The sequence below is a fragment of the Netta rufina genome, assembly GCF_964035555.1.
Source record: "Netta rufina genome assembly, chromosome: 13".
NCBI lineage: Eukaryota > Metazoa > Chordata > Aves > Anseriformes > Anatidae > Netta > Netta rufina.
Genome location: NC_140136.1, coordinates 11,984,626 through 12,012,253, shown reverse-complemented (window position 1 = coordinate 12,012,253; position 27,628 = coordinate 11,984,626). Strand labels below are relative to the sequence as shown.

The 27,628-nt window shown below is 53.0% G+C and overlaps 2 protein-coding genes and 1 pseudogene across 3 annotated transcripts; 2 read left to right on the top strand and 1 right to left on the bottom strand.

Moving 5' to 3' along the window:
- Nucleotides 1-259: 259 nt before the first annotated feature.
- On the bottom strand, nucleotides 260-5,552 carry LOC311214077 (C-signal-like). Its single transcript, XM_084294488.1, has 6 exons — nucleotides 5,284-5,552; nucleotides 3,021-3,072; nucleotides 1,945-2,132; nucleotides 1,501-1,659; nucleotides 1,104-1,214; nucleotides 260-543 (listed from the first exon to the last, which is right to left on the bottom strand). The coding sequence occupies exons 1-6, from the start codon at nucleotides 5,428-5,430 to the stop codon at nucleotides 430-432; spliced, it is 771 nt and encodes a 256-aa protein (XP_084150614.1). The 5' UTR covers nucleotides 5,431-5,552; the 3' UTR covers nucleotides 260-429.
- Nucleotides 5,553-13,259: 7,707 nt separating this feature from the next.
- On the top strand, nucleotides 13,260-15,664 carry LOC311214079 (C-signal-like; the record flags this gene model as incomplete). Its single annotated transcript, XM_084294490.1, has 6 exons — nucleotides 13,260-13,406; nucleotides 13,815-13,866; nucleotides 14,048-14,235; nucleotides 14,872-15,030; nucleotides 15,331-15,450; nucleotides 15,551-15,664. 6 exons carry the CDS (start codon nucleotides 13,260-13,262, stop codon nucleotides 15,662-15,664), a joined length of 780 nt encoding a protein of 259 aa, XP_084150616.1.
- Nucleotides 15,665-18,680: 3,016 nt separating this feature from the next.
- LOC311214080 (C-signal-like) lies at nucleotides 18,681-20,818 on the top strand (annotated as a pseudogene). Its single transcript has 6 exons — nucleotides 18,681-18,827; nucleotides 19,174-19,225; nucleotides 19,369-19,556; nucleotides 19,848-20,006; nucleotides 20,291-20,410; nucleotides 20,705-20,818. The product of its transcript is annotated as a C-signal-like (transcript).
- The last annotated feature ends 6,810 nt before the right edge of the window (nucleotides 20,819-27,628 follow it).

Here is a 27,628-nt window from a genome sequence, read left to right as displayed (position 1 = left end):
CAAAGAGCCTGCCAGAGATGGGCACAAGTACAGCAGGGAGCAGGCAGATCAGATCCACGCACACTCAGCAGCCTGGGAAGGCAGCAGGGCTCTGGGCTGGCGAAATGCTCCCTGGGGCTTGCCTTCTGCTCAGAGCAGCCGAAGGCAAGGCAGGCAGACTGCTGTAATGCCAGGTTATTTTTTGCAGAGGACAGCTTCGGGCCAGGGCAGAGACAGTCTCAGCGAGGGCACCGCAGCCAGGTGAAGGCAGAGGCACTAATCGACTTGGGACTGTATTTATTAGCGACTCGGGTGCAGGGTTCACAGACTGCCCGGCACGCCTGGTGGCAGAGTCCTAAGTAGGTCACCTGCAGGCCACAGGGGGCTGAGCACCCTGGTGATTCGGGGCACCCAGAGACCTCCTGGCGCTGCACGGTCCCTCGCAGGGGATCACCAAGGAATCACTTTGCCTTCCCAGTTGAGCAGATTCCCGCTGTGCTTCTCGGAGAGGACGGGCAGCACGGAGAGCAGCCCCCGCACACTCGTGTCCACCGTCAGGTCAGCCTGCAACGGGCACAAGTGAGGAGCAGGGCTGGGACCCCACAACCCCTGCTGGGCACCCGCCAGCCCCCAGGCAGCTCCTGCACATCCTCAGCAAGGCTCCTTCCACCCAGACTGGGGGGAGAGAGCTGCGGGAGGCAGGATGGACCAGTTGGTATCTGCATGGCTTGGGTGGAGGTGGCTTGGGCTAGGAAGCCAGCGACAGGCTTTGTGAGCAGCTGCAGGAACCACGCACACAAACAGGCAGTGCTGAAGGTCCTGCTGCAAGCAGAATGCTCCATGCAGGCTTCTCACCGATGGGTGAGCCCGCAGCTCTCCAAGGAAGGGGGCCATAGTGGGAAGATGCTGCTCCTCCCCTCCCTGTTCTATTATATTTGGGCTCTCTGCACATCTCCAGGACTGCCCAAAGTATTTAGTCCCCCAAACCAGCCTCCCTCTAGCCCCGTGTGTGTGGCTCTGGCACAGAGCATGTGCTGATGCTGCTCCCCGGGTGTGCCCTGCAGGGAGATTATTCCTCGAGCAGTGCCCACACGTCCCAGTGGCCCTGCTCAGCCAGCACCCACCTCCTGGGTGCCCATGTCGGTTTTCACCCAGCCGGGGTGAAGCGCCACGCAGAGGATCCCGGCCTCCCCGTAGGTCAGAGCCTGGCACTTGGTGAGCATGTTGAGGGCAGCCTGAAGGAGGAAGGGAGCACTGAGCAGCAGAAAACACCACACACCGGCCTCCACCCCCATCTCTGCCTCAAGGCGAGGGAGAAAAACACAGTGCCAGGTCTGCAGGAGGTGGAGCACAGAGTGTGCATCCCCAAGGTGGGCAGGGACTGGACGTGGAGGTGCCTGGAGAACTCGGGCAGCAGGCAGCACACATCCCTCCATCTCTCAGCCTCGGGTGCTGCCCTGAGAGCAGGCTGGCAAAGGGCAGCTCGGACTCCCACTCAGCTCCCAGGCCCCGTCTCCCTACCTTGCTGCAGCGGTAGGAGATGACGGGCTTGAAGAAGGACTCGGAAGTTTTCTCGATGGATCCCATGACGGTGGAGATGTTGATGATGGCTGCCTTGCTGCAACTCAGTCCCTTCTCCGTGCTGTTCCGGGCAGCCTTCTTCAACAAGGGCAGGAAAGCCTGGGGAGAAGCAGCCTGCTGGGATGTCTGTGCCTCCTGCTAGCCCCACTGCAACCCAGCCTGTCTACAGCAGGTAAGGAGGAGCAGTGGGAAGCCAAGACAGCGTGGGGTGGGAGCACAGGCTGGAGCCGTCCCCTCCCTCCCACAGCCTTGGGAAATTTTGGGAAGCGCTCTGGGACCTCCACCATGACCACAGACAGCAACGAGGCACGTGGCACAAGGAACAGGAGGAGGAGAGGCTGCGACAAACTCCCCCTCCGAGGTGGGCTCTGCCCCGAGCGTTACCTGGGCCATCAGCAGCGGCCCCACGGCGTTGGTCCTGTACGTCCTTATCATCTCCTCAGAGTCCACCGTCTCCAGCGACACCTGGGCATAGATACCCGCGTTGTTTATCAGCAGGTTCAGGCCCGCCCCGTTCAGCTTCCCCTCCACAATCTTCGCTGCATCGGTAATAGCTGAGGGATTCGCAACATCTGCGGTGACACAGAAAGGGCTTTCAGAGCCAGGGCTGACCCCGTTTCCCCATTATTTTTTTTTTTCCAGTTCCTTTTGGGCCAGAGCAGCCTTGGGGTGGGTACTCCTGTGGGCAGCTCAGACTGGAGGTGCTGGGGCAGGACGGGTGACCAGCCTTGACCCAGGTGGCAGTGGACGACCAGATCTCTGCACGCTCCTGCTGCCCTGGGTTTGCTCTACAGGCTGCAGTCCTAAAGCAGTGCCCATCCTGCTGCAGTCGCTCTCACTTGCAGTACATCAGCCTGACAAATGCTCTGCTGCCGGGACAGCTCACAGCTGGCCACAGGCAGGTCCATCTTTCCTCAAGATAACAGGACAGCTGGATTTATTTCTGAATGCTCAGCATCCTTGAAATCTTTGTGTCCGGGGTCCACCCAAGGGGCTGAGGGGAGAGGATGGAGGTTAAGCTGCTGAGGAAGAGCGGGGCACCCAGACTTACACAGTCTTTTCCATTTGCGGGCACCAGATGGTGCTGTGCACCCAGCCCAGAGCACCCCAGCACCCACAAACCCCAAAGAGTCTCCTCAGCAATGTAGGGTGCCCTGCTTCGGGCAGCTTGAGGACCCGGCCAGGGTTTTGCAGACATCCCCGTGGCGGCAAAGAGCTGCTGTGACAGTCCCCAGAGGGGCTGTCCCCAGAGGGGCTGTGGCAGGACCCGCTGCAGGATGACCCTACAGGGTGAGATGGGCTTGGAGAAGCTGGGCCTTCAGGGGCGGCAGCACTTGGAGCCAAACATTGGGCAGCTCTGAAGAGATGGAGGCAAATGTAGAGCCTGGTGGCAGCGAGGGGAGGAGAAACGGAGCCGCTGTGGCTGGTGGACACAAATGGCAGAGGCAGAGCACACCTACCCAGCTTCACAAGAACCAGGTTTGGGTGTCTGGACGCCAGATCTCTCAGCTCCTGTGAAAAGAAACGTGGGAACAGCTAGATGTGATGCCAAGCACAATCCCAGGGCACCAGCAACCAGCCACCTCAAGGGAAATATCTTCAGAATGTTACTGAGCACTTGTGGATGGCTGGGTAAGGCACCCAGGATTTTTCCAAGCTCCACAAAGCTGTAACCATTTACTCAGTGCACAACACAAGCACGCCTGCAAGGTACTGTGGCCACCCTCCCAAAGCCTGCTGCATCTGCATGCAAGAACCCAGCCAGAGCCACAGTGCAGGATGACTGCACATTTATTATTAGGGACCAGCTCACCCAGGAAGTGATGCACAGCGAACAGGCAAGGCCAGAAGCATCTCCCAGAGGCTGCTGGAAGTGTTAGAGGTGTGGGGATGACTGGGAGTGCATACCTGCCATTCCTGACCTGGCAGCATCCTCATTGCTGTGGGTCACCAGCCCCACAAAGCCCCATCTTTGGCTTTCCCTGGCTTTCCAGGTGCTTTCAGCGGGGCTGAGTCTCCTTAGGGCCCAGCTGAACATCCAGGCCTGGCTGATGAACACAAAGGCAGGCAAACCTTGGAGCACGCACCTAAAGCACCTTCACACAAGTACACACAGCCCTATCTGAAGATGAGGAGGGAAGAACTACACAACGAAGAGCATCTCCTCCCCCCTACAAAAACCTGGCTCTGTCTTTTTACTTCTAAGTGGTTTAATAGAGGTTATTTCAAACACCTGAGAAAACAGGTTTAAACCAGGGAGGTGTAGAACGAGGCAGGATCTCCAGACACTTCTCCCTGTACTAAGAGGGGTCCAAGAGCTCCCTGGCCCCCAGCCCCTGCATCTTGCCATGTCCAGCATCTCTCAAAGAAGGTCAGAGCACGTCCTGAGTGCCACAACAGACTAAGACAGCTAGAATTTTTATCCAGCCTTATCTGGAGCCAAACAGCACCATCACTCCAGACTCTGCATCTCACCTGCTCAACTGAAAGGAAACCCTCTGCAAATTTTTATTGATTACTGCCACCAAATGTAGAGGATTCAGAATCATTTTTCAAAAAGAATAAAATCCCAAGTGAAATGTTCAGCTTTACACTTCTTAGCAGCTCTTTGCTCTGAGCTTTTTAACTATAGCAGGTTCTAGACAACAGAAATCAAAGCACATTCAACATGTCCAAAATGATTACTTTTAGAGCTATTAAAAAACTCTCACAAACAAGCCCATAGAGAATGTTGCAGGGAAAACACAGACTGGCAGCTCCTTGTGAGGGGACACTTCCCTGGGACTCATCCTGGGACCACATCCCACTGCTGTGGAGTGGGAGTCACTGACCTGAGTGTCACCATCAGGCTCCACGTTCCCACATTCCCTCTGAGCACAGAAAATGATGGAAGATACTTCTCAGTGATTTGTGATGGCGATGGGCATTTTTCCTTCCCCTGCTGCTTTGCTCAGCTGCTGGCTTCAGCAGCTTCTCACCCCCAACATCTGCCACAAGGCTTTCCACAGCACCCTGACCATCTGGGAGAAACATGCTCCAGTCTGCCCTGCAAAAAGTCCTCTGATCTCAGCACTGCCCGAGCCCAGCAGGTGTAGGGAGGAGAACAGGGAGAAAAGGGAAGCGCTGACCTGGCTCTGATGCATCTCGCTTAGGCACCAGCAGCAGGAGCTCTGCACCTGCAGCAGGGTGCCTTCTCCCCTGCCATTGCCCATGAGCCTGAACAGCATGGGCAGGGGGATCCCGACCACCTCAGGGGCTTTTTGGGGTGGGATTCCTGCACCAAGCCCTGCAGGCAGCCAGGCGGTGAGGAGGGGCAGCGAAACAAACCAGCGGAGCAAACACCTCCCCTCCGGTATTTCAGCATGGACAGCAAGGGGAGGAAAACAAGCGCTGATGTTGTTGTTAGAAGGAAAGCTGTGTGTTTACAGATGCTCCCGTGACTTCCTGGTGAAACGATGCGTCTGACTCGCATTTTAGCGAATGGCAAACCCGGGCCAGGAGGGTCCCATGGCTGCTTTCAGACCCCGGGGACCACCGACCTTGCCCTCCACCGAGTCCAGCAGCATGGCGGCCGCTCATGCCCACGGCCCCCCGTGGCACAGGGGGGTTTTCCACCACCATCACCTCCACCCACCACACTCCAGGCCACGGTGCAACCCCTGAACCCAGCCCTACCCTCAGCATGTCCCACCCGCCGTGTCCCTTGGCCGGCCACGCACTGACCTGCGCCCGCGGCCCCTCGGGGTCCCGGCACGTCGCAAAGATCCATGCAGGCGGCCGAGGGCCCCCAAGCAGCTGCTTCACCAGCTCCAGCCCGATGCCCCGGTTGGAGCCGGTCAGCAGCACGGTGCGCGCCCGCAGCGCTGCCATGCCCGCCACACTGGCCCCCCGAGCCCGCTGCGGGCCGCTGGTGCTGGCCGGGGAGGGCCAGGCCTGGCGCCTCCCTCCTGGGGCCCAGCCGAGGCTGCTTGGGCCCCCGGTGACCGGGAGCGAGCTGCCGTGCGTGAGAGCACCCTTGCGGTACTGGTTTTTGTTCCTTTTTTTTTTTTTTTTTTTTTTCCTTCTCCACAAACAGTACGCAAAACGCCTCTGGCGCCAGTGAATGCACCAGAGAATCAGTAATAAAAAGAAGCAGAAAGCCTCGCTAAGGACGTTGTGTAACCAAAGGTCCCATTCTCCCTTTTGCTGCCTCAGGCTGGGAGCAGGGTTACTCGCCTCCTCCACACAGGCTGGGGTTAAGGACAGAGGGGTGCAGGCACCCGGTCACGGAGAGCCACACCGGGGAGCAGGACTTCAGCGTCCCGTCCCATTGGGACTGCTCAGCTCCTCCTGGGTCCCCACATGCATGCCATTAAAGGGTTAGTGTGCCGGGCCCCGCGGGAGCTCGTCCTGAATCCAAGGAACTGAAGCCTGACAAGAGGCAAGCTGCAAGCAGCTCTCATTGAACGCTTCCCAGCGTGGGCATTGCTTGCCCCAATTCTGGGCTTCAAAGCTTAGTGATTTTAGGCAACTTTGTCAGTTAAATGCTGTGAGGCTTCCACGAGGTTGTAAAGAGAAAAAGAACTGAAAGAAAGGGAAGAAAGCAAGGAAAGCAAAGAAAGGAAGGGAGGGAGAGATGGAGGGAGGGAGGAAGGAAAAGAAAGAGAGAAAGAGAGAGGGAGAAAGAGAGAAAGAGAGAGAGAGAGAGAGAAAGAGAGAAAGAGAAAGAAAGAGAGAAAGAGAGAAAGAAAGAGAAAGAAAGAGAGAAAGAGAGAAAGAAAGAGAGAGAAAGAGAGAAAGAAAGAGAGAAAGAAAGAAAGAAAGAGAGAAAGAAAGAGAGAAAGAAAGAGAGAAAGAGAAAGAGAGAGAGAGAGAAGGAAAGAGAGAGAAAAAGAGAGAGAAAGAGAGAGAGAAAGAGAGAGAGAGAGAGAAAGAGAAAGAAAGAAAGAAAGAAAGAAAGAAAGAAAGAAAGAAAGAAAGAAAGAAAGAAAGAAAGAAAGAAAGAAAGAGAGAGAGAGAAAGAGAGAGAGAGAGAGAGAGAGAGAGAGAGAGAGAGAAAGAAAGAGAGAGAGAGAGAGAGAGAGAAAGAAAGAAAGAAAGAAAGAAAGAAAGAAAGAAAGAAAGAAAGAAAGAAAGAAAGAAAGAAAGAAAGAAAGAAAGAAAGAAAGAAAGAAAAAGGAAGGAAGGAAGGAAGGAAGGAAGGAAGGAAGGAAGGAAGGAAGGAAGGAAGGAAGGAAGGAAGGAAGGAAGGAAGGAAGGAAGGGAAGGAAGGAAGGAAAAGAACATTTGGTAACTTTTTTTTTTTGGTAACACATTTTCAAGTGCAGTGGTTTTATCTGTAACTTCCACCCGTGTTGAAGCCTGTGGCTTGAGTGTGCTTTACAGGTGGTAGTAGCAAGTAGGACTACAGCTTTTTGCATACTCAAGCAAAACTTGAGGAGGAGTCAAGAAGCAATCAACAAGACAACTGTTGCAAAAAAGTGGTGGGAAGCGTACCAGAAGGATCTTTAAAGCCCACACAAGTCTCCTGATTTGAATGAAATGGCAATCATTATGGGGTAGCTGTTACAGCATCTGTGTTACAATCTGTGTTACAACTTCACTTTTTTTTCTTTCTTATGTCAAAGCTTGTTTCTTTGTTCTTTTATTCATCAAGAACCATAGAATTACCTTCCACTCTGCCCCAGACCTCCCAAGCTCCAAGCATGGGTTTTGTCTTGTGCCTTTCCATGGGCCCACCTGCACAGAGAAGTCTTGCAGAGAGGTTACGGCATGTGCACCCATTGTCTGCTAATTAAACAATAACATCCAGACTTGCTGACGGCACTTACATTTTACAATAGCTTGGAGAGATTCTGGGACCATTTTGGAACATATTCCTGTTTTCTGCATTCCAGCAGCCCTTAGTATTGTCCACGTGGTGTCCACAAGGAATGTCCCGTCCTGCTGCTGGGGAGAGACATCCCTCACAAACAGGCCAGGAAACCAAGCCACCCCCCTACAGAGAAAGGAATTCTCTTCAATGTTTTTTATCAATAACACAGGATTTGAGTGCACCCTAAGTAAGTTTGTAGATGATAAAATTTGAATTTCCTCAAGGGGTGAGAGGCCTTACAGAGAGATATTGATGGATTAGAGGTCTGGGCAATCACCAGCCGTGTAAAATTTAACAAGAACAAATGCTGGATTCTGCACCAGGGAAGGTGTAATCCTGAATGTACATATAGACTGGGGGACAAGTAGCGGGACTGCAGCCCTGCAGAATAGGATCTAGGCGGTTTGATTGATGAGTCAACAATAGGCTCTGGTGGCCATAGATCCGACCATATTCTGGGCTGCATTAAACACAGTCTGGCTAAAAGATGGGGTTGTCCTACTGTGCTCAGCATTGCTGTGGCCTCACTTCAGGTACTGTGCGCAGTCTGGGGCTCCACAGTGTAAGAAGGACATAAACATATTACAATGTGCCCACTGGAGGACAACAAAGATGGTAAAAGGTCTATAGTGGAAGATGTATGAGGAGCAGCTGAGGTACCTTGGTTTGCTCAGCCCAGAGCAGAGCATGCTGAGGGGAGGCCCCATGGCCTCATGAGGGGAGCAGAGGGGCAGGCGCTGAGCTCTGCTCTCTGGGGACAGCGACAGGACCCAAGGGGACGGCATGGAGCTGGGACAGGGGACAGTCAGATCCAATATTAGGAAAAGGTTCTTCACCAAGATGGTGGTTGGGCACTGGAACTGGCTCCCTGGGGAAGCAGTCATGACCCCAAGCTTGTCCATGTTCAATAAGCATTTGGACAATGTTCTTGGATGTTTGGTTATCTCTTAGGTTGCCCTGTGTGGAGTCAGGAGTTGGACTTGATGATCGTCGTGAGTCCTTTCCCACTTAGGAGAATCTCTGATTCTGTGCCCGAAGGTCTGTCTTGCAGCTAGCCATGCTTGTGTACTTTTGCACAACCCCATCTTCCATATTCTGTCCCAGGAGCCCAAGCACTTGTCTTCTCCTAGGCATCTATTCAAGCTTCATTCCAGCAAGTGTTTGGCAAGGTCCACACAGTTCCACAGGTATATTTGCCATGGCTCTGGGAGGGAAGCCTTCACTATAAACTTCTGTTCCCAAATATTTGCAGATGTGCTTCTTCGATCATTTATGTGAAAGGCTCCACACAACATAAGCAAAGTGCAGGATGGAGTTTTGCAGCTGGACACATCACAGCCCTGGAAGAGGTTGTCTATGAATGGCCTTCTGATGAGAGGGGGGAGACACAACCAAGCCTTTGCCTTCCTGCAGCCTGATGAGCATCACAGTGGGGTTGAGCAGGCCTCTCACAGCCAGATCAGCTGTGGTGGGGATGGCTGTTCGGGGCAGGAGGTGGTTGTGTCCTGCTAAAATCCAGCAGCACTGAAGAATACTGGCTGCTGGGAAAACAGCAAGGTTATGAAACAGGGCCATGAGAATCCTTACCAGGACCTCCTCACTTTGCCTGGGAGCTGTATTTAAGCTTGGGTTCTCATCCTGAGCGTAAAAGCACAGTCTCTTCACAATGGGGTATCACTAGTCCTCTTCAGCCAACAAGAAAATGAGTCACATAGGCATGCCTTGCCCAGCTTCAGGATACAGGCAGTGGCAGGAGAAAGCCCCACCCCACCCCTTGATTAGTTTTTCATTCATCGCTATCTATTTACTCTTCACCAAGTAAAGAATATGTGAAGACATGACACTATACAATCTTGAACACATTGCGAAGCAAAAAGGCTTGATAAATAACAGCACATTTGTTGCTACTTACACGGTAGATTAAACATAGTAAAGATAATTCTGCCGTGCCCTGTTCCCCAGGCTAACAAACAAAAGTGTATTTCCCAATACTTCTGTAAGTAGTGCAGTAATTGCCCTTTGTACAAACATCTGGATGGGTGTGAACACAACTGAGGCTGCAGTCATTGATAGTGGAGAAGCTGAGATCATGTGCTGGAAAGCTGCCTCTGACTCCTTCCAAGATAGAAAGATGGAAAGCATCTGTATGTGATATACGGCTGTCAGAGAGTCTATGGGACAGGTTATACAGCAGGGCCTTCCACCGCTAGCACTGTTGGACTCTGAAGCAATTTATTAAAAATAATTGCTTTTGCTCATTGTAGGAATCAGACCATGCAAGAATGTCCCAGCACAAAGCTGTCCAAATCCCTGAGCCTGTCAAAGTCCCTTCCTCAGCTGAGCCTTGGGGACAGCAGCACTTGTGATGAAGCTCCATTGCCAGCCTGACAAAGCTGTTTTTTTTTCTTCTGTGCACGTTTGCTCCAGGCTGGACTTTGACCCCCAGAGAAGCAGTGCTTGTTTAGACTTCAGTGGTCAACAATCCAGTGTGGGGCACCAGAGCAAAGTCAACATTATAACATAACAGCTGTAAAACAGCCGAAAGCTTCAAAAACAACATGACACGGCAGAAATAGGAGATTTAAAAGGTTATATTTTATTTCTGGTGTTATCTAGTTCTGAGTCACAATGGAGGTTTCTAGCATGCTGTGTGGCAATGATGCAGAAGAGGAAAACCAGAGTAAGTCTGTTAAACAAAGTGGAAGAGCACTGCACTCCTCTGCGAACAGTGTGTACCAGCAAGTATAGCTGTGGTCTGTGGTCGTAAAAAGAAAGTGAAAATAGAGAAAAGGGCATTGAAAAGAACTATTGGGGCTGGAAAGCCAATCCCACAAACTGGTAGGTGTGCTGAGGCAGGGGGGAATTGACAAAATCTTCAGTGAGAGATCAGCCTAAGACAAAATTCATGCGGGGAGACAGCTGGAAAATCCAGAGATTTGTGCTGGTGGTGAACAGCAGAGGAATTTTGCACCAAGAAGATGGTGCACCAAGTGCGGCCCTAGATGGCTAGCAAAGCAGGAACAGGATGCTGGTGCAGAAAGTAGTATGGGGCTACAAAAAGGGGAATTATCATGAAAGAAAAGCTACAAACAGCAGAAGAGAGAAGGTAAAAGTCTAGTCTTGGTAGTGATGAGATTGTCTTCGTAAGTGAATGAAATGTATGAGTGCCTAACAAGGTGGTGTTGTACCTGTATGCAAAGACTTATGAACAGCAGCAGCAGAACTAAACAAAAAAAGTTATCAGGGAACATTTGTCCCAAGGTCCAGAAAAGCAAATGTTGGATATTGCATGATGACAAACATTATTTTTTATTCCATGTGCTACACAGGACACTGTATTTGTGTGCATTTCTTACATATCATTTGGGTTTTATCTCAAGATTTACCCCAAGCAAGCAAAATAGTAAATTTTACTCAAAGGAGGTGGAAGCAGGTGCAGGTATGCTAACAGAGCTTGCTGCAGGAGCAGAAGGTGACTGGGGCTGCTCCAGGAGAGAAGTTTATGCCCAATCCAGCTGGAAAAGAAAGCCTATTAAAAGGACTGAATATCTTCTGCTGAGATGCTGAGGTAGGATGTGCAAAATTCAGTTTTCTCACAGACATGTGCATGGCAATGGTATTTCAACACCACCACAGCAGAAACTGAGAATTTCTGTCTGAGCTTGGCAAAAATTAAGTGGAGTTTTCCATTGTGATTTGTGGCATGCCTATACTTGCTAATCCTGTCCTTAAAACAGTTACTGCTGCAAGGGTTCTTGGTAAACAGGCCTTTTGGAAAAGGAAAGCTCAATGTTTTATTTACAATTAATTTTTAACACATCCGGGAAATAATTGATCACACTGCCAATAAGAGAATTTCTCAATGGCCTGAAGTCCACATCTGGATGAGGTCCAAGCTGATTTAACAAAAAACACTCGTCTGTCTTGTTCTGGATTAAAACATGCTGTGACAGCCTGAGCCAAGCCTGGGGGAAAACCTGGTGAGAGCAGGCTAGGAGCAGAAGATACAGTCTCTTGTGCGTCTGGACCATCGTGCCCTCCACTAAGCTGCCCAAACGTGAGTGCTGGCACAGGGGAGGTGGGAGATGAATGAGGCAGGGCAGGACTACCTGCCTTGGTGGCACCATGTAGCCGGCCCAAGGGGCAGAGGGGTCCCTGGGGTGCAACGTTGGCACAGCAGAACTTTGGAGTAGTTTTGGCAGTGACGTTGGGAGGAAGCAGGTCTGGTTGACACTGCTGCCAAGAAAACCTGAGGGAGAAGAAAACATGGCAGCAGTGTTTGTGATTCCCATGCTGCTCATCTACCCAGCAGCCTGTGCCCATGGCTCTGGGACTGAGTGCTCGAAAGCAAGGGGCTGCCACGGGAAATGTCTTCACCTGCAGTGGAGCTGAGTGCAGTGACGCTGGAGGGGATGGGAACACACGGTATGCACCCACACCAGTCCCAGAACTGCCAATCTGTAACGCCTCACTTGAGGAACTGGGCAGCACTGGGCTTCACTGGTGGTGTTGCAGAGCCATCTGTGCCCCACTGCTATGAGTGATGTAAGCCAAGGGGCTTTGTCCAAGACATTTATCTTTGCAGGAGAATACCCTCGGCAACTGAGCCCTTCGTAGCCCTGTTGCAAAAGATCTGCTCAACTCGTGGAAAATGGAAAGAAAGAGGAAGTGGAAAAGAAAAGAGGCTAGAGGATTCAGCAGTAGATGTTTTTAACCCCTTCTGACCCATTGCCCTGTAGGACTTCAGAAAGCCCAGATGGTCTGAAGGATTTCTGCACAACTTTGCAGGCCATGCTCACACAGGCCAAATACCAGGGTGCTGCCACTGGTGACGAAGCACAGAGAAAGGTCCAAAGAGGTCACCTGTTGACAGGACGTTAGCCTTTTACTCCACAACCATCTGAAGAGAATGGCTTTACGGAACAGAATCCACACACAGGATATGGATGATGACTGCAAGGTCCAACAAGTGCACGAGGCAGAGAGACGGGCAAGCATTTGCAATAATCAGGCTGTTAATCAATGACTTCCTCTTTAATCCTGAAAACAAATTAAAAGTTGTGAAATGCAGGGACACAATACGCAATAACATGATCTAATCTGCAAAGTGACAAGGCTGAGAGTGGAAGTCCTGACAAGAGCAATGGCTCCAGCATGGCCGAAGTGGTGGGATGGTCACTTAGATTAGTGCACTGCGAGGCAGCATCCAAAGTGCATGAAGAGCAAAGTGGTGACCTGCAGACTGTGCAGGGTCCACCTCCTTCTGCAAGCAGGCCATGCTGAATTTCCTCCACAGGGCCTGAATGGGACAATCAGTGATGGGGCATTTGCTTGGAAGACAGAGGAGAGCAGTGAAAATCAGCTCATGGCCATGTGAGGCATGACCTGACAGAGGAAACCAAGGGAAGGGGAATGAGACCAGCCTGTTTCAGCTGTTACATGGGTACAATCTGGAAAGTCCATCTAGCCTGAAGGATGCTCGTGAAGATGATCTGTACCTGACCCGTGGGGTATCCATCCTGTATCCCTCCCACTTGTTTCCTCTCTCCTCACCCAGCACCCACCCTCCTGGAAAGGGTGGCCATGAGTTACTGGGTTATGGGGCCACGTTTCACCAGAAAACCAGTTTGCCATAAAAAGCTGAGTGATTTTTGCCCTTCAGTAAGGAGAGATGGCTCCCAGCCAGAAACTGTGTCCTATAGAGTTCAAAGAGCTGGAGAGATTGCACCTAGAGCCAAGGGTTTGTGCAAGCCCCGTGTGGGTGGGGTGGCAGCTCGACACACTATAAGAAGCATTAGGGAACTGAACAAACAATGAACGTTGGAGTAGAGGCGGGAGAAGCAATATGGGAGAGCTTCGTGTCCGCTCCGTTCTGGTGACTGGAGCCAACCGAGGAATCGGCCTGGGGTTAGTCCAGCACCTGCTGGGGCTGCCAAACCCACCCGAGTGGGTCTTTGCAGCCTGCCGGGACCCCAAGGGACAGCGAGCACAGGTGAGGCTGGTGGCGGTGGGGGACAGCAGGGCAGGGCAGCGCCTGGTGCAGGAGCAGCCCCGTGGTGTGAACTGGGGATGTGTGGGGGCCTCCTTCACGGGGCTGCAGCCCAGGGCCCAGTCCAGGGGCACAGAAAGCTGGGGTAGGATGGCCATGGGATGAGCTGTGCCCAGGGTGCCCAGGGCTCCTTGGAGCTGGGCAGGGAGCTTCTGCTGCTGGGGCAGGTGATGGCCATGGTGGGCAGGGCGAGACGCGTGGCTTGTGGGGTGTGAGGGATGCGCAGAGACCTGTCCACAGGGAGCGGGTTGGCAGAGCAGGGTGCTGGGTGTGAGGCGGTGCTGGATCAAAGCCGAGCCTCTGTGCAGCCAGCCCTGCCTCTTTGTGCCCACGTTGTGCCGTCTCTTGCAGGAGCTGCAGAACTTGGCTTCCAAGCACCCCAACCTGGTCATCATCCCACTCGGTAGGTGCCCAGGCTGTGCCCCGAGGCTGAGGGTCCCTTGCCTGGGCTCCCTGCTCTTGCCTGGGCTCTCTGCTCTCCCTCTCCACCACATCCCCGGGGTGGGGGCTCCATCTCCCAGCACCACGTGTGGTGGCAGCTGCCGAGGTGATCGGATGCTCACCTCCCCGCCTTGGCTCTGCAGAAGTCACCAAGCCCGCCAGCATCAAGGCGGCTGCAGCCAGCGTCGGGGAGCGCCTCAAGGACTCGGGTCTCAACCTCCTCATCAACAATGCTGGCATGCTGGTTTACAAGACACTTGACACCGAGACACAGGAGGACATGGCCCAGGTGTATGCCACCAACACCATTGGGCCCCTGCTGCTGAGCCAGGTGAGGCCCTCACCACAGCTCCAGGAACGTTCCTGCCCCTTGGATCTCCCAGGAGCATGGAAAGAGCTGGTGGGACAGGGTCCCTGCTGGGTCTTTGACCTCATGACAAGCCCAACACACTTCAGGTCTTACTCTGGCCTCCTGATTCAAGAAGCAGGTGCCCAAAGTAGTCCTGGAAATGCTGAGCACAGTGAACGCTTTCTGGTTTGACTATGGTGGGCAGCAGGCTGAGGGCTCTGGCACTTTGGAGCCTGGGGCCTCTCCATTGGGACTGATCAGAGTGCAGAGGTGTGGGACCATGTTAAAGAGCAGAACCTCACGTTTTGAGCCAGAGGGAAGCAGAATTTACTCATTGACTTGGTACTGAGCACTGATGGGAGACTAAGTGCTATTGTGGTCTGCCCAAAGAGGTTATGGAGTGTCCCTCCATGGAAATATTCAGAAGTCACTTGGACATGGTCCTGGACTACTGGCTTTAGGTGGCTTGAGTAGCAGGATTGGTCCAGATGACCTCCAAAGATCTCTGCCTCCCACAACAATACTGTGATTCTGGGGTTCTGATGTGACCTTCTATGTAAGGAACTAATTCTCTCAATGAACCTCTTTTGTGCACGCTCCTCCTTCCCCTTCTCACAGGAATTCCTACCCCTGCTGAAGAAGGCTGCCCAAGGGAGCCCAGGCTCCGGGCTGAGCTGCAGCAAGGCAGCCATCATCAACATTTCCAGCATTGGCGGTTCTATCAAGGAAGTCCATATGTGGAAAGCTGCACAATGTGTCTCGTATCGCTGCAGCAAGGTATGTGCAGTGCTGGGCACGAACCCAACCTTCTTTTTTTAACCAAAGCCTGCATAAGCCCTCCAGAGTCATCTCTGGCAGTCCCTGTAATAGCCTCCAGCTTGGCTGAGCTCCAGTCGGTCACTGGTTCCCTCTCAAGGCACATCCCTGTGCCTGGTCCCAGACCTAATCGAGAGGATCTTCATAGGACAGAGCTGCTGCAGGGAACTGGCCCTGCCTGCCCCTGCTGTGGTGTCTGCACGTATCCCCGTGCAGGAACCTTCTCCTCCCCACCCTGATCCCTGCGGTGTCTCCTTGCAGGCTGCTCTGAACATGCTCACCAAGTGCCAGTCCTTGGGCTACCGGGAACACGGCATCCTCTGTGCTGTTTTTCATCCTGGCTGGGTACAGACGGACATGGGGAACGCAGCTGGAGAGAAGGTAGGAGCTTTACCACAGCGGGTCCATCCGAGCCCCTGTGCAGGTTTTCCATGGGAGGCTGTTGTCACCCCGAGCTACATGTTTTTCTCTGCCCCTGCAGCCCCCTGTGACAGTAGATGAGAGCGTAGGAGGGATGCTGAAGGTGATCTCCTCCCTCTCTGAGAAGGACACCGGGACCTTCTTGGACTGGGAAGGGAAAGTAGTGCCCTGGTGAGGCGCTGGCCCAGCCTCATGCCCAGATCCTGCTGCCCGACCTCCACTACATCCTCAATAAACCTTTTTCTTAAAACAGTAGTGTTGGTGTATCTGTCTGTGCACTCGACAGGCTCTGCCACACATTGTGAGTCTGTGGAGTTGGGCTCCCCAGGGCTGGAGGCCACTGAAAGGTCCCAATAGGTGCCCAGGCAGCTGAGGGCACAGAGCAATGGGTCTTCAGTGCAGGCAGTTGGGGTGCAGGGCACTGTGCAGCCACACATCGGGTGGGGGCCCGCAGCAGCAGAGGGCCCAGCACCGCTGCCCCTTCCCTGCACAGCATGGTGGTACCTGCCCTATCCCCACATTGGTCTCCACCCAGACAGGATGGCTTGCCACACAAAAGAGTCCCTTGTCCCTGAGCTCTGCAGCCAGACACCTGGTCACCATGTTCTGGGCAGCCTGGAAGAGGCACGGCCATGCCAGCACTACACTGGGCTCAGGGAGCTGGTACACGTGGGTGGGAGGGGGACATTTTGCAGCTGAAGGGCTGTGGAGGTGGGAAGCGGGCTTTGCCCTGCTGTGGAGCATGGGCACAGCCTGGGCTGGCACTCTGCATGCTCACCCTTGGAGGACCAGGTTGTGGGGGTCCCATGAGCTCCCCTCCATGGTGAAGCATCCCCAGCATCTCCCCTGGCTCCTCACCTTGCTGGCACGGTACGGGTACATGGGGGCCTCCAGCACCCCAAGGCACAGCCCGATGGAGCCCACTTTAGAGGACACGTTGACGATCGCGGCCCTGCTGCAGCTCAGCCCTGTCTTCTGTGCACTTTTTACCACCCTAGAATCAGAGGTGGAGCGGAGTTTTGTCTCAGGACATGCAATCCAGGAGTCATCTAGGTTGGAAAAGACCTTCAGGATCATCACATCCAACTGTCAACCAGACACAACCTGACCGATTCAAGTCCCATCACTAAAACATGATCCTTAATGCCACGACCATATGTCTCTTAAATACCTCCTGGGATGGGAAATCTACCACTTCCCTGGGAAGCCCATTTCAAACCTTGGGCAACTTCCCAGCCACTCCTCCCCGGGCCTGTACCACTGCACAGGGTTTTTGGGACCCACACGCAGCACCCGGCACTTGCTCTTGTTGGATGTCTTGAGGTTGGACTTGGTCCATCAACCCAGCCTGTCCGGATCCCTCTGCAGAGCCTTCCTGCCCTCAAGGAGTTTGACAGTGCCACCTACCTTGGTGTCACCTGTGAACTTAGTGAGGGTGCACTCTATCCCCTCCTCCTGATCACTGCTAAAATTGTGGAACAAAACTGGCCCCAAGACTGAGCCCTGGGGAACGCCAGTGGTGACCGGCCACCGGCTAGTTTTAACCCCATTCCCTGGGAGCCTTTGAGCCAGTTCTGCAGCCAGCGAGCCATACACCTGTCTGAGCCCTGAGCCACCAGCTTCTCCAGGAGAATACTGTGGGAGATGGTGGCAAATACATGACTAAAATCCAGGTAAACAACATCCACAACTTTGCCCTCATCAGCTATTTTTCTCCCTGCACAGACTGACCACAGTTTGACAGTCCTCCTGTGTTGCCTGCCCCTTTTTCCAAAGTCCATAGACTCTCTTTTCCTTCCTAAGTTCCAGAAGAAGCTCTGTGGTCAGCCAGGGTGGCCTTCTCCCCCAGTGGCTCCACCATTGGTGCTTTGGGATGTCCTGCTCCTGTGCATTTAACATTACATTCTTGAAGAATGTCCAACCTCCCTGGACCCCTTTGCCTTTCAGAACCACCTCCCAGGGGACTCTGTCAGCCGGGTCTCTAAATTGGCCAAAGTCTGCCCTCTGGAAATCAAAGAGCAATCCCAAGCACAAATACAGGTGACAAGAGCCAGCAATGTGCGCTTGCAGCCCAGAAAGCCAACCGTATCCTGGGCTGCACCAAAAGAAGAATGGCCAGCAGGGAGATGGAGGTGATTCTCCCTCTCTATTCTGCTCTTGTGAAGACCCCACCTGGAGCCCTGCATTCAGGTCTGGAGCCCCCAGCACAAGAAGGGCATGGAAGTATTAGATCGAGTCCAGAGGTGGGCCACAAAGATGATTAAGGAGCTGGGGCACCTCTCGTATGAAGACAGGCTGAAGGAGTTGGGGTTGTTCAGCCCAGAGAAGAGAAGGCTCTGAGGAGACCTTATAGAGGCCTTCAGTACCTAAAGGGGGTCTACAGGAAAGCTGGGGAGGGACTCTTAATGGGACAAGGAGTAATTGCTTTAAACTAAAAGAGGACAGGTTTAGATTAGATATAAGGAAGAAATTTTTTACTATGAGGGTGGTAAGGCACTGGAACAGGTTCCCCAGAGAAGCTATGGATGCCCCATTTCTGGAAATGAGCAACCTGTTCTAGTGGGAGGTGTCCCTGCCCATGGCAGGGGGATTGAAATCAAATGATCATTAAGGTCCCTTCCAACCCAAACCATTCTGATTTTATGTTCTTCTAACTGCCTTCCTAACTTCACTAGGGATCAAAGACACTGTCCTTTTGATCACTGTGCCCAAGATAGCCTCCAACCATCCCATCACCAACAAGTCCTTGCCTGTTTGCGAACCACAGGTCAAGTGGGGCACCTTCCCCAATTGGCTCCCTCACCATCTGAGTCTTCTGTCACCCACCCTTATCCTTTTTAGGTAAGTTCTGTGTCCCTGTGTGTTCTTCATGGCTTCCTCACTTTCTCCATATGTGGTTTTGCACTGGAAAATGGCCTTGAACAGATACCTCTGGAGCAAACACTGACCTTCTGCACACCTTACAAGCAGAGTTTGCCATAAAAAGCAAAGCGATTTTTGTTTGTTAGTAAGGAGAGATGGCTCCCAGCCAGAAACTGTGTCCTAGAGAGTTCAAAGAGCTGGAGAGATTGCACCTAGAGCCAAGGGTTTGTGCAAGCCCTGTATGGGTGGGGTGGCAGCTCGACACACTATAAGAAGCAATAGGGAAGTGAACAAACAATGAAAGTTGGAGCAGAGGCAGGAGAAGCAGTATGGGAGAGCTTCGTGTCCGCTCCGTTCTGGTGACTGGAGCAAACCGAGGAATCGGCCTGGGGTTAGTCCAGCACCTGCTGGGGCTGCCAAACCCACCCGAGTGGGTCTTTGCAGCCTGCCGGGACCCCAAGGGACAGCGAGCACAGGTGAGGCTGGTGGCGGTGGGGGACAGCAGGGCAGGGCAGCACCCGGTGCAAGGCAGGATTGTGTGAGGGTCTCCATCATGGGGCTGCAGCCCTGAGCCCAGTCCAGGGGCACAGAAAGCTGGGGTAGAACAGCCATGGGATGAGCTGTGCCTGGGGTGCCCAGGGCTCCTTGGAACCGGGCAGGGAGCTTCTGCTGCTGGGGCAGGTGATGGCCGTGGTGGGCAGGGAGAAACATGTGGAGTGTAGAGGGAACAGGACGCTGGGTGTGAGGCAGTGCTGGGACAAGGCTGAGCCTCTGTGCAGCCGGTCCTGCCTCTCCATGCCCACATCATCCTGTCTCTTTCAGGAGCTGCAGAACTTGGCTTCCAAGCATCCCAACCTGGTCATCGTCCCGCTCGGTAAATGCTCCAGCTATGCCCTGCAGATGAGGGTCCCTTGCCTGTGCTCCCTGCTCTGCCCACACCACTGTGGCCCCCAGCACCATGCGTGGTGGCAGTCCCTGATGGGATCGGGTGCTCACCTCCCCGCCCTGGCCCCACAGAAGTCACCGATCCCGCCAGCATCAAGGCGGCTGCAGCCAGCGTCGGGGAGCGCCTCAAGGACTCGGGTCTCAACCTCCTCATCAACAATGCCGGGATTGGAAATAACAGTTCTCTTGACAACGTGACACCGGAGGACTTGGCCCAGATGTACGCCACCAACACCATTGGGCCCCTGCTGCTGAGCCAGGTGAGGCCCCCACCACAGCTCCAGGAACATCCCTGCCCCTTGGATCTCCCAGGGGGACGGAAAGGGCCGGTGGGACAGGCCCCAGCTCCGCTCTTGTGCTGGTGACGGGCCCGGCACTCCCGAGCTGCCACAAGAAGCTGGTGGAACCGACTGGGGCTGGTGCTGAGGGGCAGGGGGAAGAGGAAGGCGGCTGCTGGCGGTGCTGGTGGCGGCGCTGCCCGCTGCAGAAGGAGCCGGTCCTCTCCCCTGCACCGCCTCTGTGTGGACCCCCCGCTTCTCCTCTCCTCGCAGGCGTTCCTGCCCCTGCTGAAGAAGGCTGCCCAGGGGAGCCCGGGCTCGGGGCTGAGCTGCAGCAAGGCAGCCATCATCAACATGTCCAGCTATGCTGGCTCCATTCAGGACGTCTATGTCTGGGAGTACGGACAAGCTATTTCATATCGCTGCAGCAAGGTACTGCTGGGCATGAACCGGGACATTTTTCCTTCTGAAGGATCTTGCACACCTCCCAGCCTTCCCCTCAGTCCCTGCAACTCTCACCGCTGCGGCTGAGCTCCAGTCAGTCACCGTTTTCCTGCCATGGCACATTCCTGTGCCTGGTCCCTGTCCAGGCCACAGAAAGACTTGTCAGGACAGGTTCTTGCCTGGGCTGGGCATCTGCATGGGGAGAGTGCTGTGGGGTCTTCATGTGTCCCTGTCTTCTTCTCCACCCTGATCCCTGAGGTGTCTCCCTGCAGGCTGCTCTGAACATGCTCACCAAGTGACAGTCCTTGGGCTACCGGGAACACGGCATCCTCTGTGCTGCTTTCCATCCTGGCTGGGTGATAACAGACATGGGAGGCACAATAGAAGATAAGGTAGGAGAGTTTCTGACCAAGGTTTGGAAGAACCTCTTGTTTTGGGAATGTAGAGCCTGCTGTGGATTGAACACTCCGTACATGCTGGGCTGTGGGATAGCTCTTTGGAAGGTGCTCCCTGCACATGAGGAGATGAGATAGCAAGACAAGGACTCTTCTTTCTTTGTGCTGGCCTTTCCTTCTTCACCCTAGAGAGCCCCAAGCCCTTGTGCAGGGAGGCAGTGATCCAAGCAGGCACCAGGGCAGACCCTGGCCACTCCTTGGGCACACACAGTTGTGTTTCTGTCCCCACAGACCCGTGTGACAGTGGATGTGAGTGTGCGAGGGATGCTGAAGGTGATGTCCTCCCTCTCTGAGAAGGACACCGGGACCTTCCTGGACTGGGAAGGGAAAGTTCTGCCCTGGTGAGGCGCTGGCACAGCCTCGTGCCAGGATCCTGGCAGTGGTCCCTTTGCTGCTACACTGAGTTGTGCCTGTGTCTTAATAAACTCATATCTGTAAGAAATAACAGCACTGTGTGAGCCTTCTTGTTGCTTGCCTTTTAACTACCATTGCAACAGTCTTCACTAATGCTTTGGGAGAATTCCTCAGAGTTATTTTGCAACTAATTGAGCTCAGTTGGTCAGATTGGCTGATTTCTTACTAGGGACCTGGCCATCATCCTGGTAGGGCTTTGTGCCTGGACACAGAGGGTCCTACCCCTCGGTTCTCTATAGTCCCTCATCTCCCAGGTGTCTTGCAGGAACATTAGCAAGAGTTCATCTTTATAATACATCTATACCAGGTGTGCCATGAAAAGAAAGGCTTGTGTTTTGTGTAACACCAGTTTGCCTCCCCAAGGAGAAGCACCACTAGATTATGAGTTTCTTTTGCAGTAACAGCAGAGCAGTGATTCTCATGGAAGATGAGAGTAGAAGCAAGGAATTAAGCAACAAAACCTGCTTGCAAAAGTAGCTTAATTTAAATAATCATTGATTTGTGATGATGTTACATGGATTCATCACGCTTATACACAAACCTTCAAGGACTCTTTTATTGTCACTGTCCACTAGCTTGACCTTATTGTACCCACTGGATTAATGTTTAACAGTAATTTCCTGCACCATTTGCTCTAGGAAAGCAGTGCCAAGAAAAACTTTCTTGACTGAAATGGGAATCAGTGGGACAGAGCTTGCTTAAGTGGTGATAACGCAGTGCATGAGCAACTACTGGAGGCAACAGAACAGGCCATGGCTTGCAAGAACTGCCACGGAAATCACACATGAAGCCTCACAGCCTACAATTGTCTGCAACAGAACTGTGTGCTCATGACAAATTAGAGGGCAGCTTAGCACACCAGAAGTATTTCTGGAATTCCTTTCAAAATGAGGAAGCAAGAAGGCAATAAAGAATCTAGGAACTCTGGGTGTGAAATACCATGTCATCACTCATCTGAACACCTGGGGACGTCATCCCTGAGACAAGGGCAAGACCACTTACCCTAGCTGCTACTACAAATCTAGATTTGCCAGCCAAGAGGAGAAATAGCAAGAGCATCTGGCATATTAAAACAGAAGAAACTACAGCTTTCATGAGGAAACGTGCAATCTCACACAACCAGTAGCAGAGGGAGCAGCACAGGAGGATCCAGCAACTGAGGTGGCTGGATTTGGAAGAGCGAGATGGCATAGCTCCACAGTAACAGAGCAGACTTAGATTTCGGCACCAAGCAGACAGGAGTAAACAATCTCCTCCACCCTCAATGAATGTCTGGGCCACATCCAGCAGGGCATATGCTGTCTCAGAGAATTCTCCACCTAAAAGCATCTCCTGGTGGAAACAGGATGGGCAAAAGTCTTGTGATGGCAGAAAAGAGCTCCTCTGGGTTGAGGCCACAGTCTGGAATAAACAAAAACAAACCTGAGCACCAGACTGATACCATGAATTTCAACTTCTTCTTCCATTTGTCCTTTCAGCACCTAGAGCTGCCCTGGATGGCACATACATATGGATAAGACTAAAGTGAATAACTGGAGTTTGTTTTCTTTAAAACAGCCTGTAAAGTGTATGTTTTAGATTCATGGCTAACATGTCATTGATAACACACCGCTGTTTGCCGAGTGGTGCTTGCACAGCATCAAGGTTGTCCAGACACACACACACATTAGCCCCTTGCTTCACTTATTTTTTGCTAATATCAATTCCAAAATTCTGGTCACTTGAGACTGGTTGTCAGATTTCCCTGGGTCAAAGGACAAGTTCCTCTATTAGTTTCCCAATAGTTGGACTAGAGAAGCAGAAGAGGGATTTTCAAGCATTTTCTTCTTTATTCTTATTATTCTGACCTCCCTGTGGCATTTGATACAGCCTGACTCACCTTTCCTTTTAAGAGACTGGCATTTCAGGGGTGATTCCCATTAAGGCTGCCCAATTCTGCAGCCCTTGAGCCCTTATGGTGCTCCATGGGCTCCACCACGTAACTGAGGCTCGGCTCTTTGGTCCCCCAGGCACCGATTTGGCAAGACTTTTGCTTTCCCTCTTGCTGTTGCTAAACACAGACACCATGCCCTGGGGTACGTCATTTTGTCCATAAAGGACATCTTGGACAGCCAGTGTCAGTGTCCACGTGGAAAACCCAACAGGAGCAGCCCAGGGAGGGGAAGGACATCTGCCATAGCTGTTCCGCATCAAATGCCACTGTGGTCATTGAGACCTGGAGTGGTGGGGGAGCACCTTTGTCTTCAGCAGTACCCTTTCATAACAGCGTACAAGGAGGCTGTTTAATCAGGCTTAGGTTCAGGTGATGAGATGGGGGCAGATGGTCTGTTGCCAAAATCAGAATCATCATCCTCATTATCAGTTCTTGGTGCCTGTAGCTTTTCAATGGTCTCACTCTTGGAGACTGGCCATGTACACTTTGTCTAGCTGTCGTAAAGCCAGAGGTCTGTGGTTAGTTTCTATTTCTCAAAGTATTTACTTTTAACATGACTACAAGATTCAAAGGCAGCCACTAGAGCTTGTTGTAAAGCACCTTGACCTTTCTTGCCTTTAGGAAAAACAGGCGGAGCTTTCCTCCTGCTTTTAGCAATGTGTCTGTGAACACCAGTGTCTCCTGTCTGTTTTTCTGTTATTCCAGCTGGAACAGCCAATAGCAGTTGCCAATTTCTACTTTCTCAGGATGGTTTTCCCTTTCCCAGACCATTTTCTTGCCTCTCCAGTTGATCAGTAGTGCTTTGTTCTTGCACCTGACAAGGCTATCTCAGGATATCTCCATTTTTTCAGTACCCCTTTCCACTTCAAAGAAGCTGGCTGTGCTTTACAAGGATGCTTCTTGCTCGCAGGTTTAATTGTCAGGCCAAGATCCTATGCTAGCACTTCTTAGACTCACAGGCAGCTTATTCTGCCAGTTCTTTCACAGAACTCTTCTGCTGGATGTTAACCCAGCAGGAAAGGGACGGAATGGGGATGTGCTCCTGGAGGATGGCTGTCCATTGGAAAAGGGTCCAAAGGAGGCCAGAGAGAAGAGGCCACGGTACGGTGGTCTTGGAAAAGGTCTGGAGGGCAGAGGAAGGACCCTGCTGCTTCAGGGAGCACAGAAGAGCTGGGGGGAGAGGAAGGTCTGGCAGCCGTTTCTGAATGAGAGGCTACCGGAGGGGTTTTTGGCAGCACACATGCACAGCTAATACTGCTTCAGAGACCCCTGGATCCCGTGTTTGCCCCTGCCGCAGAGCCCTGAGCCCACCCCGGTGTTGTCTGGGCTTGGCAGTACATTTTGCAGCCTCATTGCCATCCTGAGGAGGAAGGGGGACGGCAGCACCCCATCCCACAGACAGCCTGGAGAAGGAAGATCAAGGTGAGGAGAGCCCCACCGCCAGCACTCCCTGGGGAACGGGATTTTGGCTGCAGCACCTCCGGTGATGGAGAACTTCATGGCAGAGGTAAAACCCACTCCGTGCTGAGGAATGATCCTGACACGCTGCAGCTCTGGCAAGCAGAGGGGTCAGGGGCACCGAAAGGCACGTGGAGATCCCTGTGGTGCACCAGGAGGTCTTCAGTTGGAGAAAGTGTTTTAAACCACTGCCTCGAGTCTTTAGCAGCCTTCAGGCCATCGAAACATGGAGTTCCCTTTGTCTTAGTGCCCCCTCCTGTCAGCTGTGCAGAACTCACTTCGGACAGCAGCTTTCGGAAAAGAAATTAGAAGTAGCTGAGCAAGATAGGTCCCCCTGGGAAAGTCACTCGGGGCTCAGCTGGCGAAGGAGCCACTTGTGCATCAGAAGGGGAGACTATTTGCAGACTGTTTTCTTTTGTTTTGTTTTAATTCATACTTTATTCACTTTAGAAAGCAAACAGAGCTAGGAGTAACAAATGAGGAAATGGTTCCACCAGGTAGCCGTGCCGCAGCTGTGGGAGGGGATGGTGGGCTCAGGGCAGCAGCTGTGTCCTCCTTTTGGGCAGGGGAGTTGCTGCCGAGGAGCCCTGGGCACTGGTGATGCTCCTTGGCAGGTGCCCAGGTTCTTTCTCCTTTTTTGAGAGCAAACTGTGGAAGTGAAGGAGCTAGAAATAGAAACAGAAGGCAAAATTCATTGCTCATTTACCTTTAGGATTTGCAGTTTGTAGGGAACTACTTGCACACTCCTCCAATCTTCATATACTCTTTTATTGCATATACATATTTCTTTACTCATACAAAGTTCCTAAAGCATTTTCCCTTCTAAATATAATGCAGAAGGAAGAGAATAAAAATAATCTACAGAAGTTGTCTTTTAGCACCAGAAGCACCTGTTCTACTTTTACACAGCTGAGACACAGAATGGAAATACAAGATGTCTTCATCCTTTAATTTATTTTTTTTTCCCAGAAAGCCAGGTTTGGAGATAAGGCCATTAAGCTTATCTGAAGAATAACACACTGAACTTGGATAACTGATGTATGTTCACGTTGAAAAAAATCCCCATGCAAAAATGTCAAAATCCCCAAAGGGGTGTTTTTCATCCAGTACTACACAGCTTTCTCTTAAAGAGTTTATATCTTGCCAAAATAATCTGAGATTGATACGCACGTGTGCAGTGCAGTTCAGGTGGCCCCGTGTGTCACTGCAGCCTCTGCTCTCACACAAAGACTTTTTGCCTTGATGTGAAGGAGGGCTCTTTTTGCCTAAATGGGTTTGGGGTGCTGGGCAACCCTGTGGCAAACTGCTCCAGCACCAAACTTTCCTGAGAGGTGAGGGAGCAGGAGAAGGTGAGCAGGAAGGACTGAGAAAAGTGGAGAAAGGAGAAGAAGGAGGTGAAGACAATGTCCAGTCTCAAATCCATGGATTGTGCCAACGCATGGGATAATTTAATGGACAAGGCCACTGTAGGATGACAGTCCCGATGCAGAAGGTGGTACCCAGGGATGAAGTCACCTCAGGAGGGGACAGACTGAGGAATGAGGACATCCCAGAAGGAAAGTCCAATAACATACAATAATTAGGGAAAGTCCCGGTGGCTGAGGACAGTGCAGACAGATGAGATGGTCCCAGGGGAAACAGCTCCAGGATCTGAGAGCTCTGTGGGTAGGAACAGTCTGAGCAGATGTCCAGAAACCAGCCCCACACACAGCTCAACCTCCCTGCTCTTACCTTGGGCCTCAGGACCTCAGCCCCATGGGTACCCCCAATCGTTCTCCATCCCCTAATCCTGGGGTGGGGCAGCAGGTCACCCCTGAGCCCCCCAACTCCAACCTGACCTCCGTGGGGTTCTTCAAGGGGCCAAACCCTTTGTAGACCCTTCAGATTTTTACACACTCTGCTCAGCCTGGTCCTGGACAGGGTTGGGATGAGAACAGGTTCTGTGGAGAGCATCTACAGGCAGCTGGAGGAACTGTTCTGGTGTCCTGTGGGCATCGCAGCACTCCATACATCCACCAAGCTCCCTGTCCATCCTGCAGAACCTTCTCCACAGCCAGAGCCCCATTGTCAAAGTAGACTTTGGGACATCTCAGGAGCTGGTTTCTCTTCTGCTGTCCTAATCCTGTTTCTCATGAGCACTTACTGCCCACCCACCCCTCACCCAAAAAGCAGGGGCTCCATCAAAAACAGCACTCTCAGAGAGATGAGGTGGGGAAAGTGCTTCTTTGTTTTGGCTCTGCTTTTCAACCAGTCCAATGCAGAGCCTCAGGCATGAGGTGCTGGAGCTGAGTTTTTGGGTGAGGGTGGTCTCGTATGGCTGCAAAGATGGAGCCAGGGGGCAGCAGGAACCTCCTCAACCCAACCTCCAGCTCCAAGTGGAAGGTGTCTGTTCCCCTTCTCTGGCAGCCTCACCACAGAGACCTGAGCAGAGTCCTTGAAGCCCTCCCAGTGCTTGGTGGGCTCTTCCTCTGAGGGTGTGCATGAGGGAAAAGAGGCAGGAGAGGGTGCCTGGGGCAGGCTGCAGCCACCCCAGCCCTCGGGCTCCCCTTGCTCACACCTAAAGGATAAAGCTTTCGCCTGAACAGGGGCTTGAACCCTGGACCCTCAGATTAAAAGTCTGATGCTCTCCCAACTGAGCTATCCAGGCTCATGTTTGGGATTTTGGGTGATGCTCAGAACAGCCCCGTGAGCCCCCCGTGTCCCTGTGCCACCAGGGGGATGAGGTGGGGACTCACTGCTCACCAGGCTGCCCCCAGAGCCCCTCTCCCTGCTCCTGTCCCGGGACACGCCATGAAGGCCCAGCGTGGCCTCCTCCAGCTCTACCCCTTGTCCCAGCACCGTGGGATGCCCGAGGGCAGCCATGGGGCCTCTGAGGGAGGCAGGGGGGGAGCACGACCCAAGGCAAGGCCTGTGCTGCGCCGCTGTGCTCGCCCAGCGGTCAGTGCTCTGCCCTGTGGCCACTGCGACCTCGGTTCGACTCCGAGTCACAGCAATGGTTTTGCAGAGATCTTGGTGCACAGGGGGGGCTGCCCTGGCATGGCCCCAGCCCAGCGTCACCCTCTGGAGGCACGTGGCAGTCACCGTCCCCGCACACAGCTCGGGCACCATGAGGCCATGGGTTGAGCCACCAGGTCTGCTCACACCCGCGGGCAGGGCTCCGGGCATGCAGAGAGTCCATGGCATGTCTGCGAGGCTGGGCCTTCGTCCCTCCCCGTCCCTCCTCCCCATCACGGCCAGCCCCTTGCTGCTCTCCCCTCCCCTGCGGCCCCAGCGCCTCTGCCTGGACCTGCGTAAAATATAAAAGGCTGTTTGCTTGGCGACGTCCGGAGGGAAGCCCAGCCAAGCTGGCC